The sequence below is a fragment of the Gigantopelta aegis genome, chromosome 14 (assembly GCF_016097555.1).
Source record: "Gigantopelta aegis isolate Gae_Host chromosome 14, Gae_host_genome, whole genome shotgun sequence".
In the NCBI taxonomy this organism is placed as follows: Eukaryota; Metazoa; Mollusca; class Gastropoda; order Neomphalida; family Peltospiridae; genus Gigantopelta; species Gigantopelta aegis.
The window spans coordinates 10,118,898-10,134,184 of record NC_054712.1 but is presented as its reverse complement, the minus strand read 5'-3'; the positions used below and the strand labels follow the sequence as shown (position 1 = coordinate 10,134,184).

The following is a 15,287-nucleotide window of genomic DNA, read 5'->3' as shown; positions in this document are numbered from 1 at the left end:
TTCAAGTAAGTATAGATGGCTTGAATCCGGTGTACTGTCCGAATGGATCTGGAAATTTGTCTCTGATCTTCCACACACTGCACGATGGAATGACCCTTCGATCTCCAACACCCAGTCGACCATGCTGCCAGAGAATAAATTGGAGGGCAAACTTATCTTGCCGGTACAACCTGGCCAGTGACAGGACAGCCTCATCCAGTATCAGGACAATAAAATCCTGAAAATTAAAGGAAACACTATGATTGATGATTTCATGTTGTGTGGTCAGATGACAAAGTTATAAAATTATCGTGCCTGTGGAAAAGTTCACATAAAAGACCCCTTGCTGCTAATGGGAAAGAGTACACTATGGTGATAGACGATTTGTGGAAATTAACAAATATATGACAAGTAATATGCTGATAAAGCAGTGTGCCCACAGCTGAATAAAAACTTGTGAAGATTTCAAACAGTGCATTTAAAATGTGTAAATAACTAAAGCTGACACGAGTTTTCATACTGGTAATAACGTGAGACAGTTCTGTGGGTTCTTCCTACAACACAGCCGTTCTGCAGGAGTTGGCATCTCTCTGCAGTTGTTGCATGAACACCAGTCTGCAATACTGGCACCTGGCTGTGGGTGGTATCCTACATTTCCTCTTCTGTGTCCAGTATGTCGAGTATCATGGACAGATACCTCTCAGACACCATCAGTAGCAGTGATATACCAGTCGTGGTGCACGGGCTGGAACAAAAAATAGTCCAATGGGCTCACCACCGTGGATCGATCCTAGACCGACCGCGCATCAGGTGTGCGCTTTACCATTTTGAGTGCCGGCAAGCGCTAATAGCTGCATGGATTTGGGGGGAAGTGGGAGTGTTGGGGCATGCTCACCAATAATCCTGGGTTATTCTCATTTGTATTGTCTTTTAAAAAATCATCACAATAAAATAATTTTGTTGTAATTTTTTAGTATCAATATTATAGCCGACAGCACACTATATATTGTTCACATTACACAAAGCTATGTGCCTAAGTATGCATGTAGTACATGCTTGTGGTTTCTACTCTGATCAACATGGATTGTTCATATTAATAACTAAATAAAAATATAACTATATATATATTTATATATGTACAACTACTTGTATGTTGAAATATGATTTGTTACCATTTGTGACACAAACATGTAAAATGTGCAATGTGCAATGGCCACATTTTTTACAGAATAAATGTCATATTATCTTATCATTTTCTTTGTGATTTTTTGTATATCATGAAAAGTGAGTTGTTTAGTAACAAATTATTTGTGTTGGGCAAAACCCCTAAATTGGTTGAAAGTTATTGGTAGTTGTGCCCAGCACCACCAACTGTGGGCACATTCTTAGATGTGTGTGGAGGTGGGTCATGTTAGGATTGTATTTTTTTGTTTGTTGTTATTTTTTTGGTCATGTGTACTTGGAAATGCAATATTTTCAAAACTTGCAATAATATGGATATGGATCGCATCATTTTGAACGTCTGGTATTCATATATATAATAGTAGCTGTCGTATTAATTAACCAACATAATGGTAATATGTAGGCCTAATAAGACTCGGAAGTCACTGGCTGATTAGGTATAGTGGGGTTTGAGCGTCTCATATAGCTACATCCGACTGAAAAGTCTTAACACTGGGCTGTGCGGCCGTCCGTTTTGTTCAGCAGTGGTGAAATATCCGCCATTAGGATCCGCCATTTTGTTCAGATTAGCTTCTAGGCGATTGTTACGATGTTGGCTCATTGTGTCTCCAGATATAATCGCTTGTCATGGCTATCGCATTAGGCTGGGTTCCGTCAATACCTGTGAAAGGAAAATCTGTTTACTTGTTAGCAGGGTCAGTGACCGTTTAATATGATTGCCAAAAACTTACTTTTATTTAATTTAAATAATCTTGAGATAAAATGAAAGTAGGCCTATTTTAGGTTGATTGGGGTTTTTATTGTTGGTTTTTTGGTTGGTTGGTAGTTATTGTTTCGTGTGTGTCCGCGCGCGCGTGTATGCGTGTGTGTGTGTGTGTGTTTTGCTCGTGTTTTTACATCCGGTAATTTCACTCGGGACATAAATTTGGTAATAACTGGTAACTCGTTTATTATCCTCTATTTAATTTTTAAAATTGTTTGTTTTTTTAGGGGGAATGTTTGTTTATTTGTTGTTGTTGTTGTTGGTTTTTTGGGGGTTTTTTTTCGTGTTGTTGTTGTTGTTGTTGTTGCTTATTGTATAGATCCATGATTATCGAATCACAGTTTCCAGTTTTCAAAAATAACACACGTGTCACTATCATATTAAGGGCGGGACGTAGCCCAGTGGTAAAGCGCTCGATCGATGCGCGGTCGGTTTGGGATCGATCCCCGTCAGTGGGCCCATTGGGCTATTTCTCGCTCGAGCCAGTGCACCACGACTAGTACATCAAAGGCCGTGGTATGTGCTATCCTGTCTATGGGATGGTGCATATAAAAGATCCCTTGCTGCTAATCGAAAAAAGTAGCCCATGAAGTGGCGGCAGCGGGTTTCCTCTCTCAATATCTATGAAAGGTCCACGGGAATAACACGTGATGTCACCTGTTTAGTAAGGCGATATATATATTTTTTTTAATTTTAATGTTTATATATCTGCAATCGTGAAATATTTAAGCTATGCCTAAGAAAACATAAGGTAACAACTACTTTTAATGACCTACCATAATTATAGGTTATAGGTTAAAAATAATCTCTTGATTCTATATCGGCTGGTCTTTCTTTGTTATTACTCAAAACCATTTATCAGGCATTCTACCTTAATTAGTTCATTAACTTATCAATATATCAACAAACGGTTCAATAAAAAAAAAAGAAAAAAAAAGAGAAAGATTAAACCTGAAGAACATAACTGTGTTATTATGACCAGGGTAGTAAATCGTAGGCCCTACGTTAGTGTAGATAAATATTTTTTCACTAATGGCTGAAATCTATAGTATGTAGTGCCTGATTACCTCGAAGAAAATGGCTAATCGTTAAAGCTGACCGTGTAGAGTACAATAATATGTTTACTAATACTAGTTATCTTGTCTTACCGATTTGGTGAATGACCGGGTCAACGAAGCATACCGTAATTACATTTTATGAGTAGCCGATGTAGAATCTGATGTAGCCTTCTCTCTCGTCTGCTGTCGGTGTAGAAATTTGTTAGAGAGTGTTCGTTAGTAAAGTACCGGGATCGTTGGTTAGCGGAGATGGAATATATCCAAATTTATAAATAAAAAAAGTGCACTTTATGACAAATTTTTTACAATTTGGCATAGTGTTATGTATAGGGCCTACACGAGTCCAAAATATTGGACAGTATTCGAGGGTCACACTCGACCCGGACCCGAGTACTCGACACATGCACCAGACGATAATGAAACTAAGGAATAAAGTAACATAGCATTATGCGTCTTAATTCCAACCGAATCATGTCATTGTATTGCATTCCACACATTCGACATTTGTTTTCCCTCCATGTCTCATAGCCGTGTAATATAACCGGCGGTAACATATCGCAAAATGACGTAAAAAAAGGAAGAGGTATTTAATGAGAGTGGTCTTTCTTGCACGGGTACCGAGTCCTGTGAACAGACTCGAGTTTTGCTAGACTCAGCCCGTGCCCGAGTACTCGAGTGCTCATGGAGACCCTAGTTAGGTATGGACATAAGGGTTTCAGAAATTACCGCATACAAGTTGGGATAGTCCCCTAGTTATCGGTATGCACAAAATCTAATAATGCGGCTGCTGGAAAAAAAGAAAATGTCCTATTTCAGCTCCTGGTAGCTCTAGATCCTTGTATAATACCGCTTTTCTATGTTTTGTGGAGCCAGGAATAGTTTTTTTTAAAGTCATCTGTCTTTTTCAATGTCATTTTCAAGGTCAAAAGTAATTTCCAAGGTCATTTTTCGCAACAAACGCCCATAACACTGCAACTAAGCCACATAGGACGATGCTCAAGGTATGTAGATCTATGTTTTCGACGCCAGGGAATTAATTTTTCAGTTTATTGGACACCTCACTCTCGCCCTTTAGTCACAAATCCAATATGGTGGGGAAAATGGCCGCCGTTCTAGCTAAAATTATCATAACTCTGGAACTAAGTCACATAGAAAGACGATCGTTAGCTCTGTGTCTATACAACAGTGATGAATCAATCTACAGAGCAAGGAGTGAAAACTGTGGCAAAAACCTCCACACAGAAGCTACAGAATCCAAGAACTGGGTTGTTCATGGTGATGTTTCAAACACTGCAATCGATACAGAGGCTGGAGATATGCATTGTCGCACATCCTGTTATACACAGCTGAAGAATTATACCCGTGCAGCGAAGAAAATAATGTTTGTTTTGTTTAACGACACCACTAGAGCACATTGATTAATTAATCATCTGCTATAGGATGTCAACAGCAAAAACAGCTTTCACGTGGATGCCTGAAGGTAAAAGGAAAAGAGGCAGACCAAAACCACATGGCGGCGGACAATGGAGGAAAAACTAATGAATGCTGGACTGACCTGGGGTACGGGAGCCAAGAACGCCCAAGACAGAGTAGTTTGGAGAGATTTTGTGTGGGCCTTATGTACCACAAGGCACTAAGCGGATAAGTAAGTTGGTATTGGAAGTCAAACCGGAAACGTACCAATGTAAAAGCGGCTTTACAGTTATAACAGAAAACGATCTTTTTTTTCACATACAAGAAAGCATTAATCACGGCCTTTGATATACAGTTAAAAGAGTTAACGTTTGTTTTGTTAACGACACCGCTAGAGCACATTGATTTATTAATCATCGGCTATTGGATATCAAACATTTGGTAATTCTGACATACAGTCTTAGAGAGGAAACCCGCTATATTTGATTTACCAGTCGTGGTGCACTGGTTGGAACAAGAAATAGCCCAATGGGCCACCGACGGGAATCGATTCCAGTCGTTTAAACGAATACAAAATACCAAGACAACACAGACGACCGTTAATGTGTGAGCAAAGATAAGAATACTTTAAAATACCGAACAGTATTCCTTCGTATTTGAGAGAGAACGGATACTTGAATTTACGGCTCTGCGTATTCGCGACGTTTTCACAGAGACACGTTTGCATGGTGACTCATCAGCGTATTCTTAGCGTATTCACAGGTTGTGTGTTTGCAGAACGAATACGCTGCTGTGTAACTGCGCTGCAGACTCGGCGAATGAAGCCAGGAAGCTCGTGGTCACCCTTTGTCTCCAGCCACTGACAGTGAAACCTGAGCTTTCTATTGTCTCAATACCTGGCTATTTCAGTGGGTCCACCATAATTGTCTTTTCAACCCAAACTAATATCCTGATAATAATGTTTTCAAACTTAAAAACCGTTGTAAAGTTTTCCTTCTATTTCTTGACGTTTTGATCATGGATGATTTATACTTGCGGTAGACCCACAGATCATCTTTCTATGTGGCTCAGTTCCGGAGTTATGATCATTTTTAGTTATAATGGCAGCCATTTTGCACACCATTCTGGATTTTTTTTAAAAACATAGGGTGACAGTGGGTTGTGCAGTAAACTTAAAACATTTTAATTCCCTTGCGTCGAAAATATAGGTCTAGAGACCTCGATCATCGAACTGTGGCCGTTTTGGGTTTTTTGTTTAGTTTTAAAAAGACATTCCTGAGTTTGCTGCACTTTTTAAGATGTTATCGACTAACAGAGACTTTTTAACGATTGTAATTACATATCAAATATATTTTTCTGCATAAAATATTAGTGGCTGTATATTAAACGTGTTTCTGGTCATTCTAATATTTGTACTAGGTTAAATTTCATCGTATTTCCTAAAATGTTGTTTTTGTCGTACGTACGAAATTATTTGAAGACAAAATCCAGTTTGGGCTTCTTACAAATATTAAGATGATCAGAAACACATTGAATAAACAGACACTGATATTCTAAACAAGAAAATATATTTAATATATAGATTTAATCGTAGAACTATTCTATTAGTCGGAAACATCTTATATTGTAGCAAACTCAGGAATGTCCCTTTAACGACTCAGTGGGTAGGTGTAAGGCCACTACACCCTCTTCTCTCTCACTAACCACTAATCAACTAACAACTAACCCACTGTCCTGGACAGCCAACCCAGATAGCTGATTTATGTGTCCAGGACAGCGTGCTTGAACCTTTAACTGGATATAAGCTCAAAAATATGTTGAAATGAAACAAATGTAAAAATTACCTTGAAAATATCCTTTGACCGTAAAAGTGACCTTGAAACAGAAATGGATTCCTCGCACACAAAAAACCTTAAAATGTGGTATTATACAAGGATCTAGTCCTAATAGGAGCTGAAATACATTTCGGCATGGGCAGGGATTAAGACGCCATCTTTAAGAATGGCAAGTTCAGGAGTCCTATAATCGATTTAAATCTAAAGCGAATACATTTTTTTTCTGTTTCAACTAAAGCCTCACAACTGGCATATCAAATGCCGTGGTATGTAATGTCATGTCTGTGGAAAAATGCACATAAAAGATCCCCTGTTGCTAATGGGGGAAATGCTGCAGGTTTCGCACATACAACACACGCGTACGCATGTGCACACACACACACACACACACACACACACACACACACACACATAGAAAAGTACACACAATCGCCTACAAGAGAGTTAGACACACACATGTACAGAAAAAGACACACACACACACACACACACAGAGAGAGAGAGAGAGAGAGAGAGAGAGAGAGAGAGAGGCAGAGAGGCAGAGAGATACAGGGAGAGAGAGAGACATACACACAGACAGACAGACAGACAGACAGACAGAGACACACAGAAAAACATATACAGACAGAGAGACAGACAGCGGGAGACCGAGTGAGGAGGGGGGTGGGGGGGGGGGGGTAGATTGGATGATTAAATCATTTTTAATCCAATGTTTCTTTGGTGCGTCATTCGTGAATCCGCATTTGCCGTTGATATAATTATTATAACTATGTCCATGTGCAAATACAAAAATAAACACACCAACCATCATCATCATCATCATCATCATCATCATCATCATCATCACAACCATCATCATCATCACCACCATCACCATCTCCATCAGCATCACCACCATCGTCATCACTATCATCATCATCAGCATCAGCATCATCACTATCATCACCATCATCATCACCACCGTCATTAGCACCATCATCATCATCACCACCACCATCATCATCACCATCATCACCATCGTCATCATAACCACTATTACCACCATCATCATCATAATTTCACCATCATTATCATCATCACTAGCATCAGCACCATCATCTTTATCACCATCACCATCATCATCACCACTATCATCACCACCATCATCACCACTATCACCACCACCATCATCACCATCATCATCAATATCATCACCACCATCATCATCATTATCACCATCATCATCCTCACTATTATCACCACCATCATCACCAGCACCATCATCAACAATAGAAAACATCGGTCTTGACACGAGGAAGTGCAGTCAAGTATAATGGATTGCTTGACTGAGTAATATTAACGAATGAATGAATGTTTAACGACACCCCAGCACAAAAATAAACATCGGCTATTGGGTGTCAAACAAAGGCAGACATTGAAGAAAGATTACCACAGAAAAACACAGAAGATAATGTTTAATCTGCGAAATGGGTTCCACTGATACATGTGTGATTAGTGTTGACATCAAAGCCGCCATCGATGTTTGAAAACATTTGTGATCAATGTTAATATCAAACAGAGCTGAGAATAGTCTTTGCTTCCAAGAAACAAGGCTAATGATTAAACGGTTTTGGAGACAAACACAAGCAAACATAAAGATATTATATCTATTCGTATACATTCGATGTGTACGAAACATGAGTCAGTTCAAGGCAAGTGGTTTAACGTGCACATTAAAACAGTGTTTCATTTAACGATACCTCTAGAGCACATTGATTTATTAATCATCAGCTATTGGTTCTCAAACATTTTGGTACTTCTGATATATAGTCTTAGAGAGGAAACCCGCTACAGTTTTCCATTAGTAGCAAGGGATATTTTTATATGCGTCATCCCACAGACAGGATAGCACATATCACTGCCGGCGGTGGCCTATTGGGCTATTTCTGGTTCCAGTCAGTGCAACACGACTGGTATATCAAAGGCCGTGGTATGTGCTATCCTGTTTGTGGAATGGTGCATTGAAAATATCCCTTGCTTCTGATAGAAAAAAAAATCTTTCGGATTCTCTAAGACTATATGACAGAATTACCAAATAAATCAATGTTCTCTAGTGATGTCGTTAAACAAAACAAACTTTAATTTTTATCTTTGAGGTGAATAGACGCGTAATTTAGAACGGTTTGGTCTGAGAAACAAAAACAATATAAATTTAGGCCTTAATTTAGAGATGCCCAAAGTGGTTTTGTCCCAAGTATTATTATGAATCTGGTAGTTAAGATTGGTCGTTAAAATGAAATGAAGGAAGGAAATGTTTTATTTAACGACGCACTCAACACATTTTATTTACGGTTATATGACGTCAGACATATGGTTAAGGACTACACAGATATTGAGAGAGGAAACCCGCTGCCGCCACTTCATGGGCTACTCTTTTTGATTAGTACATATCACGTCCTTTGTTACACCAGTTGTGGAGCACTGGCTGTAACGAAAAATAGCCTAATGGGTCCACCGACGGGGATCGATCCTAGACCGACCGCGCATCAAGCGAACGCTTTATCACTGAGCTACGTTCTGCCCCCGGTCCTTAAAAGGTATTTTGGTTAGTGCGGTTAACACTTAAAATGATTTTTGATTCTTGCGTTTGGTATCTAGAGGTCGAGACGTTTTCAAGAGGCTTTAGAGGTGTTGGCTCTTGGATGATTCTGCGTTGTTCTTGGCCGAAACAACAATGTTTTAAAAAAGTGTTTTAAGAACATAACACAGTGTAGTTTTCTTTGTGTTGTTTTATCGCAATGTTAAATGAATAACAGAAGTGACAAGTTGGTGACGTAGGTTGTTGGTTTCTTTTCCAACACGAAACATGATTAACAAGTTAACAACATGGTCATACAGATAATATACAAGTCAGAGCTCTTGGGTGAATGACACACAGGTCTCCCGATAGAGTTAACATTGCTTATGTCAAAAAACTCTCTCGGTTCTTCCAGTAGAGTTTGTGCTTTGTCAGAAAACGTCAAGGCGTGTGAACAGAATCTGTTCTACCCGAGTCTGTATTCCAGTAGAGTGTGTGTCTTGTTAGAGAACTGCAAAACGTGTGAACAGTATCTGTTCTCCCCGAGTCTGTATTTCATGGGTAAAATATCCTTATTTATAACACGCATACTAAACACGTATCCATGTAATATGTAGTTTTCATGGTGTACTCGTTCAGACGCCTGCAATACGCGTATCAACAATTAAACTACATTGTGTCTGATTGTCAGTTGGTCCGATTGGCAAGTCGCTACTTAAGTGGATACCACGACAGACGTCAGATTACCAATGAACTAATTCTAATTAATGCACTTTTAAAAATAACTATATAATCCGTATTGTTATATAAAGATTGAAGTAGTAGCACTGTGAGAAACATATAAATCGAGCGCGCAGTACTTTCATTGCTCTGTGTGTGGGTGCTAGGCACTGGGTTCCTATCTTAGTAGCAGCTCTAGCAACACTTTAGGGTGGGTATTCATAGCTAACTAAAAAGGTCTAAGGCCACTACACCAACATCTCGCTCACGCTAACCTATATTTTTTATTAAGAGATGACAGTTCCGAGGATAAAATATTCCGACGCACAGAGCTCACACTGGAAACAATTTTGCTTTAGTCATTTTCCATATACAGTATAACCTCGATTTAACGCCAACCAATGTTCCAAAATAATTTTGGCGTTATATCGAGTTGGCGGTATAGTGTTTACTACCAAACTTAATATTTTTTTAAATTTCTGAATGTCAAGAATATGACATATATGGGCTCCGGTTCAGCGTCGGACTCTTCTTCCTGGTCATCAGTCGTTTCGTCGTGAATCTGTTTAACACTTTCAAGAATCTGCTCGTCGCTGATATTAGCAAATGTCTCTGTTTCGTTGTCAATGTTGACAAACTCATCAACATCCATTCTCAGCTTTTCGTCGATTGAAAGTCGGCCCGTGACGTTACCAACCAGATCTCGCAACGCTGTCGTTTCATTGGCTGGTGCTTGGTGCAAGTCGGAAATGAGGGTCCCGAGGAACGACCCCTGTGTGAATCCAACAATCCAAAATGAATGAAAACGGTACTTTAAAGAAAGTTGGCGGTATGCGAGGTTGGCGTTAAATCGGGGGGCAATAAATCGAGGGTACACTGTATGTAGAGTATTGCCTTGAAAATGTTTACCAAGTGGCTAATTTAAACCGAATTTTATTGGCGAAATCCTAAACGTTGTAGCCAATTTGTATAAAAACTAGCAGTGGGCTAATTTGGCAAAGGACAGGGTGATCCGTGGCTGCGTTGTAATTTCATTTCAGCACAAATACTGGATTCCGATTATTTGTTAATTTTAAACATACGGGTAAGTGTTAGCTTTAGACTTAGAATAACCATTCTGGAGTTTCATATATTGTTGTGTATAACGTGAGGCGAAACATATGTCTAGATCGGCCACGATGGTGTCGTGGTTAAGCCATTGGACATAAGGCTGGTAGGTACATGGTTCGCAGCCTGGTACCGGCTCCCACCCAGAGCGTGTTTTAACGACTCAATGGGTAGATGTAAGATCACTGCTGCCTCATCTCTCACACTAACAACTAACTCAATGTCCTAGACAGCCAGCCCAGATAGCTGAGGTGTGTGCCAAGGACAGCGTTTTTGAACCTTAATTGGATATAAGTACGAAAAAAGAGAAGAAAAAAAAGAGAGATATATCTAGGCGGATTCATTATCCCTTGAGAAGCCTAGATAGTCAAGGCCTGTTTATGACAATACACTTCAACCAGCCAGCCAGCCAGCCTGCCAAGCAGCCAGCCAGCCAGCAATAGTTTCGTCTGAGTTTTATTCTTTAATTTATAGGTATATTTACCTATATTCGTGTTTATGTCCAATTAGGTTCAAGCACGCTGTCCCGGGCACACAATTCTGCTATCCGGACTGTTGGCCCAGGACAGTGGATTAGTGGTCAGTGAAAGAGAAGTTGGTGTAGTGCCCTTACACTTACCCATTGAATCATTAGTCTTGCTCTGGACGGGACCCGATACCGGGAAGCCAACCCACAACCTACCAACATTATGTCCGATGGCTTAACCACTATATCACCGAGGCCGATTGTCTATGAGTGGGTCCTTGTGCGCTATTGTATTAAAGGGACTGTCCTGAGTTTGCAGCCATTGTAAGGTGTTTCCAACTATCAGAGCCTTTTTGTGTGACCAAAAATACATATTAAATACATTTTTTTCTTTAAGATTACCAGTGTCTGTGTATCTAATATAAAACACTCGCTTGATGCGTTGCCAGTCTCGGATCGATCCCCGTCGGTGAGTCCACTGGGTTATTTCTCGTCTAAGGCAGTGCACCACGACTGGCATAACAAAGGCCGTGGTATATGCTATCATGTGTTTGATGGTGCATATAAAAGATCCCTAGCTACTAATGGAAAATGTATCGTGTTTCCTCTCTAAGACTATGACAAAATTACCAAATGTTTGACCTTCAATAGCCGATTTTTAATTAATCAATGTGCTGTAGTAGTACTAGTGTCGTTAAACAAAACAAATTTTGTGTGCGATTTTGTATTAAAGGGACTATTCTGAGTTTGCAGCCATTGTAAGGTGTTTCTAACTAACAAAGCTTTTTGGGAGACTACAAATGCATATTAAATACATTTTCTTGTTTAGAATACCAGTGTCTGTAAATCTAATGTAGTTGCCATCGGGCTATTTGCTAATAAAACGGTTTGGCAGTTACACAGTACTCACATTCAAACAGCATTATTTAAAAATTTCGACTTATTTCACATATGCCTCCAGTTTCCAGAAAAAGGAAAACTATGGGTACAGCTTCTCGTCCGGAAGTTGGACATTGGAAACAACTTTGCACTTCAAAAACACAGCATATGATCACCACGGTGCAGCCTGAATTTGAAACTGGAAAACACCCTGAGCCTGCAGTGTTGTCAACAGAGACTGAGCCAGCTGTAGTACCAACAGGGATTGCTGTTGACCCAGCCACATCGGGAGCAAGTGCTCAACATGGTATGAATAATAACATTTGGGGTTACGTATTAAATCAAATTGAAAGCGATGCCAACGCACAATCGGGTCCACGTGAGAGTTTTTCATCAAGCAATTTGACTCATTTAGCAGGCCAACCAGATATGTTATGATTGGTTGAAGATGATATTGCTTCACATGTTCACATGGCATTAGGCCAAAAAATTTGGGCTCATCAGTACATTAATAATTTAGCATTGTTATTGAAAGGCACTGCAGAGTTACAAGAATTTTATTCTGGAGGCACATTATTTGTAAATGATAGTGGGGCTATTAAATCTCGGCCATGTGTTAGTAAGGATATCATTCTCACAATAGAAAGGTGGTCTGATGCATTTTTGATTTTTATGCATATTTATATTAATAAATTTCCTTCAAAAGCAGCTGAGCTAATACAGTATATGTCAATCATTAGATATGCTGCTGCCAGGTCGCCAGGCTATGGATGGAGAAATTATGATGAACAGTTTAGGTTACGTCAGTCTGTCAAACAGCAGTCTTGGTCAAAATTAAACACTGATCTTTGGCTCAGATTGTTGTCGGTCCCAAAGGTTATTGGGTCAGTTCAACCTTCAGTTTTGAATAGTGGGGTTGACAGGAGTCGGGGTACTAGAGGCTTATGTTTTGCTTTCAACAGAGGTTATTGCAAATGGAATCCATGTCATTATCAACATGTTTGCTTAGTTTGTCATGGGAATCATCCTAAAACAAATTGTAATAGGGGTAAGAATGATTCCTTTCATACCCAGGGAAACAAGGCCAGTGGTAACCGCGGACAGATTATGTACAAAGCTGGTGTTGAAAAAAGGCAATAAATTTAGTTTGGGCTTTACACCAATAAATGTTAGTATTCTTTGTGAGGAGTTAAAAAGTTACCCAAATGATGATATTGCTATGCAGTTAATTAAAGGTTTCACATATGGTTTTCATTTACATTACACAGGTCCATGTTTGCCAGTAGAGGCTCCTTACTTAAAATCATTGATGGAAAATATTACATTAGCTAAGCAAAAAATTTATAAGGAAGTAAAGATGGGTCGAGTAGCTGGGCCATTCATATCTAGACCTATTTCTACATTGTGTGTATCTCCTTTGGGTTTGGTAGCAAAGAAAACTCCAGGGGAATTTAGGATGATTCACTGTTTGTCATATCCAGAACATGCATCTGTTAATGATTTTATTGATCCTTGTTTGTGTTCTGTATCTTATAATAAATTTGATCAAGCTGTTAATATAGTACAAAGGTTGGGTAAAGGGGCACTTTTAGCAAAAACTGATATTAAATCTGCTTGTAGGCTTTTGCCAATATGGCCTGGTGATTTTGATTTGTTAGGTTTCAAACTTGATGGCCTGTATTACTTTGATAAATGTTAACCAATGGGCTGCTCTATTTCTTGTGCTACATTTGAGAAATTTGCTACGTTTTTGGAATGGGCTACATGTAGAGTATTGTGTGGTGGTGAAATGATACACTATTTAGATGATTTTTTTTTTGCTGGATCTAATAGCTCTAGTGACTGTCAATTAGCTTCAGATGCATTTTTTGCTTTAAGCAGTCGATTAGGTGTTCCTATTGCTAATGAGAAGACTGAGGACCACAGCAGGTAATTACTTATCTAGGACTTGAAATTGATACAGTTAATATGTTGATTAGAATTCCCATGATAAAAGTCTTGGATATTGTAGCTAAACTTTCTGATATGTTAAACAGACAAAAAACCACACTGAGGTTATTACAATCATTATTGGGCATTCTCAATTTTGCATGTTGTGCAGTTGTTCCTGGTCGTACTTTTTGTAGACAATTGGGCTGACGAATCCTTCTCACCATTTAAGAATAACAGCTGAAATGTGTAGTGATTTGATTATGTGGTTAACATTTTTCAAATCATTCAATGGGATTTCTGTATTCCAGGATCAATTTTGAATCACCAGTGAACATGAAAATCTTTATACGGACAGTTCAGCTAAAAATGGAAATGGTTTTGGGGCTTATTATAATGGCAGTTGGACCTATGCTGTTTGGCCAAATGTTTGGTTTGAACCAGGTTATGCAGATGATTTAACCATTCTATAATGTTCTCCTATTTTAGTGTCCATTCTTATCTGGGGTGATAGATTACAAAATAAAAAAGTTTTATTTCATTCAGATAATCAATCTGTGGTAGCCATTATCAATTCTATGACATGTAAATTGCCAAATGTTTTGATATTGTTGAGAAAATTTGTACTTCGCTGTTTGAAGTTAAATATACTTTTTAAAGCAAAGTATATCCCAGGCAGTGTTAATATTTTAACAGATAATTTGTCGCGTTTGCAGTTGGACAAATTCAGAAGACTAGCACCACAGGCAGATTACAAGGAAACTGTATTTCCAACAGTTCTGGTCAGACTTCACAATGAACTTGAAAGATTGTTAGGTGCGGCTATATCAGATAACACAAAGGCTGCATACTGTAATGCTCTTAAAAAATTTGTGCAATTTAGGCAAAATATACATATTGGTGGCATATGGCCAGTGCCACTTGATCATATATTGTTATTTATAGCTTATCATTCTAATAAGAAGTCAGCACCGCCCACAATAACTACTTATATATCTGGTATTAGTTACATTCATAAATTACAACAATGGAATGATCCAACTTCATTTTTCATTGTTAAGAAAGCTTTGTTGGGTTTAAAGAGACTGCAAGGCCGACCAGATTCAAGAACGCCAATTACTTACAATATAATATTATTAATAAATACATAATTGAAATACATTTGTTCATCTACATATGAATTGAATTTATTCAGAGCAGTATATTCTTTAGCATTTTTTGGTCTTTTCAGAGTAAGTGAATTGATTTATACCACTTCTCGGGCATACAATAGGCCTTTATTAATTTCAGATATCAAATTAAATACAAACAAACACATTATTGTAACACTGAGATATTCAAAGACTGATCAACAGGGTAACGGTACGGTGATATGTATTCCAAAAATACAAGGAAGTGC

General features: G+C 38.7%; 1 protein-coding gene across 1 annotated transcript; it reads right to left on the bottom strand.

The window, feature by feature from the left end:
• Position 1: 1 nt before the first annotated feature.
• On the bottom strand, positions 2-11,245 carry LOC121389058. Its single transcript, XM_041520675.1, has 4 exons — positions 11,234-11,245; positions 10,035-10,279; positions 500-680; positions 2-217 (listed from the first exon to the last, which is right to left on the bottom strand). The coding sequence occupies exons 1-4, from the start codon at positions 11,243-11,245 to the stop codon at positions 2-4; spliced, it is 654 nt and encodes a 217-aa protein (XP_041376609.1).
• Positions 11,246-15,287: the final 4,042 nt, after the last annotated feature.

What these genes read in the sequence shown, in the direction of transcription:
- LOC121389058 (XM_041520675.1), bottom strand. An exon ending in ACTGATGACCAGGAAGAAGA is followed by an intron (nt 681 to 10,034) that starts GTCCGACGCTGA and finishes TGATGGTGTCTG; the next exon opens with AGAGGTATCTGTCCATGATA. An exon ending in ACTGTCTCACGTTATTACCA is followed by an intron (nt 218 to 499) that starts GTATGAAAACTC and finishes TTTAATTTTCAG; the next exon opens with GATTTTATTGTCCTGATACT.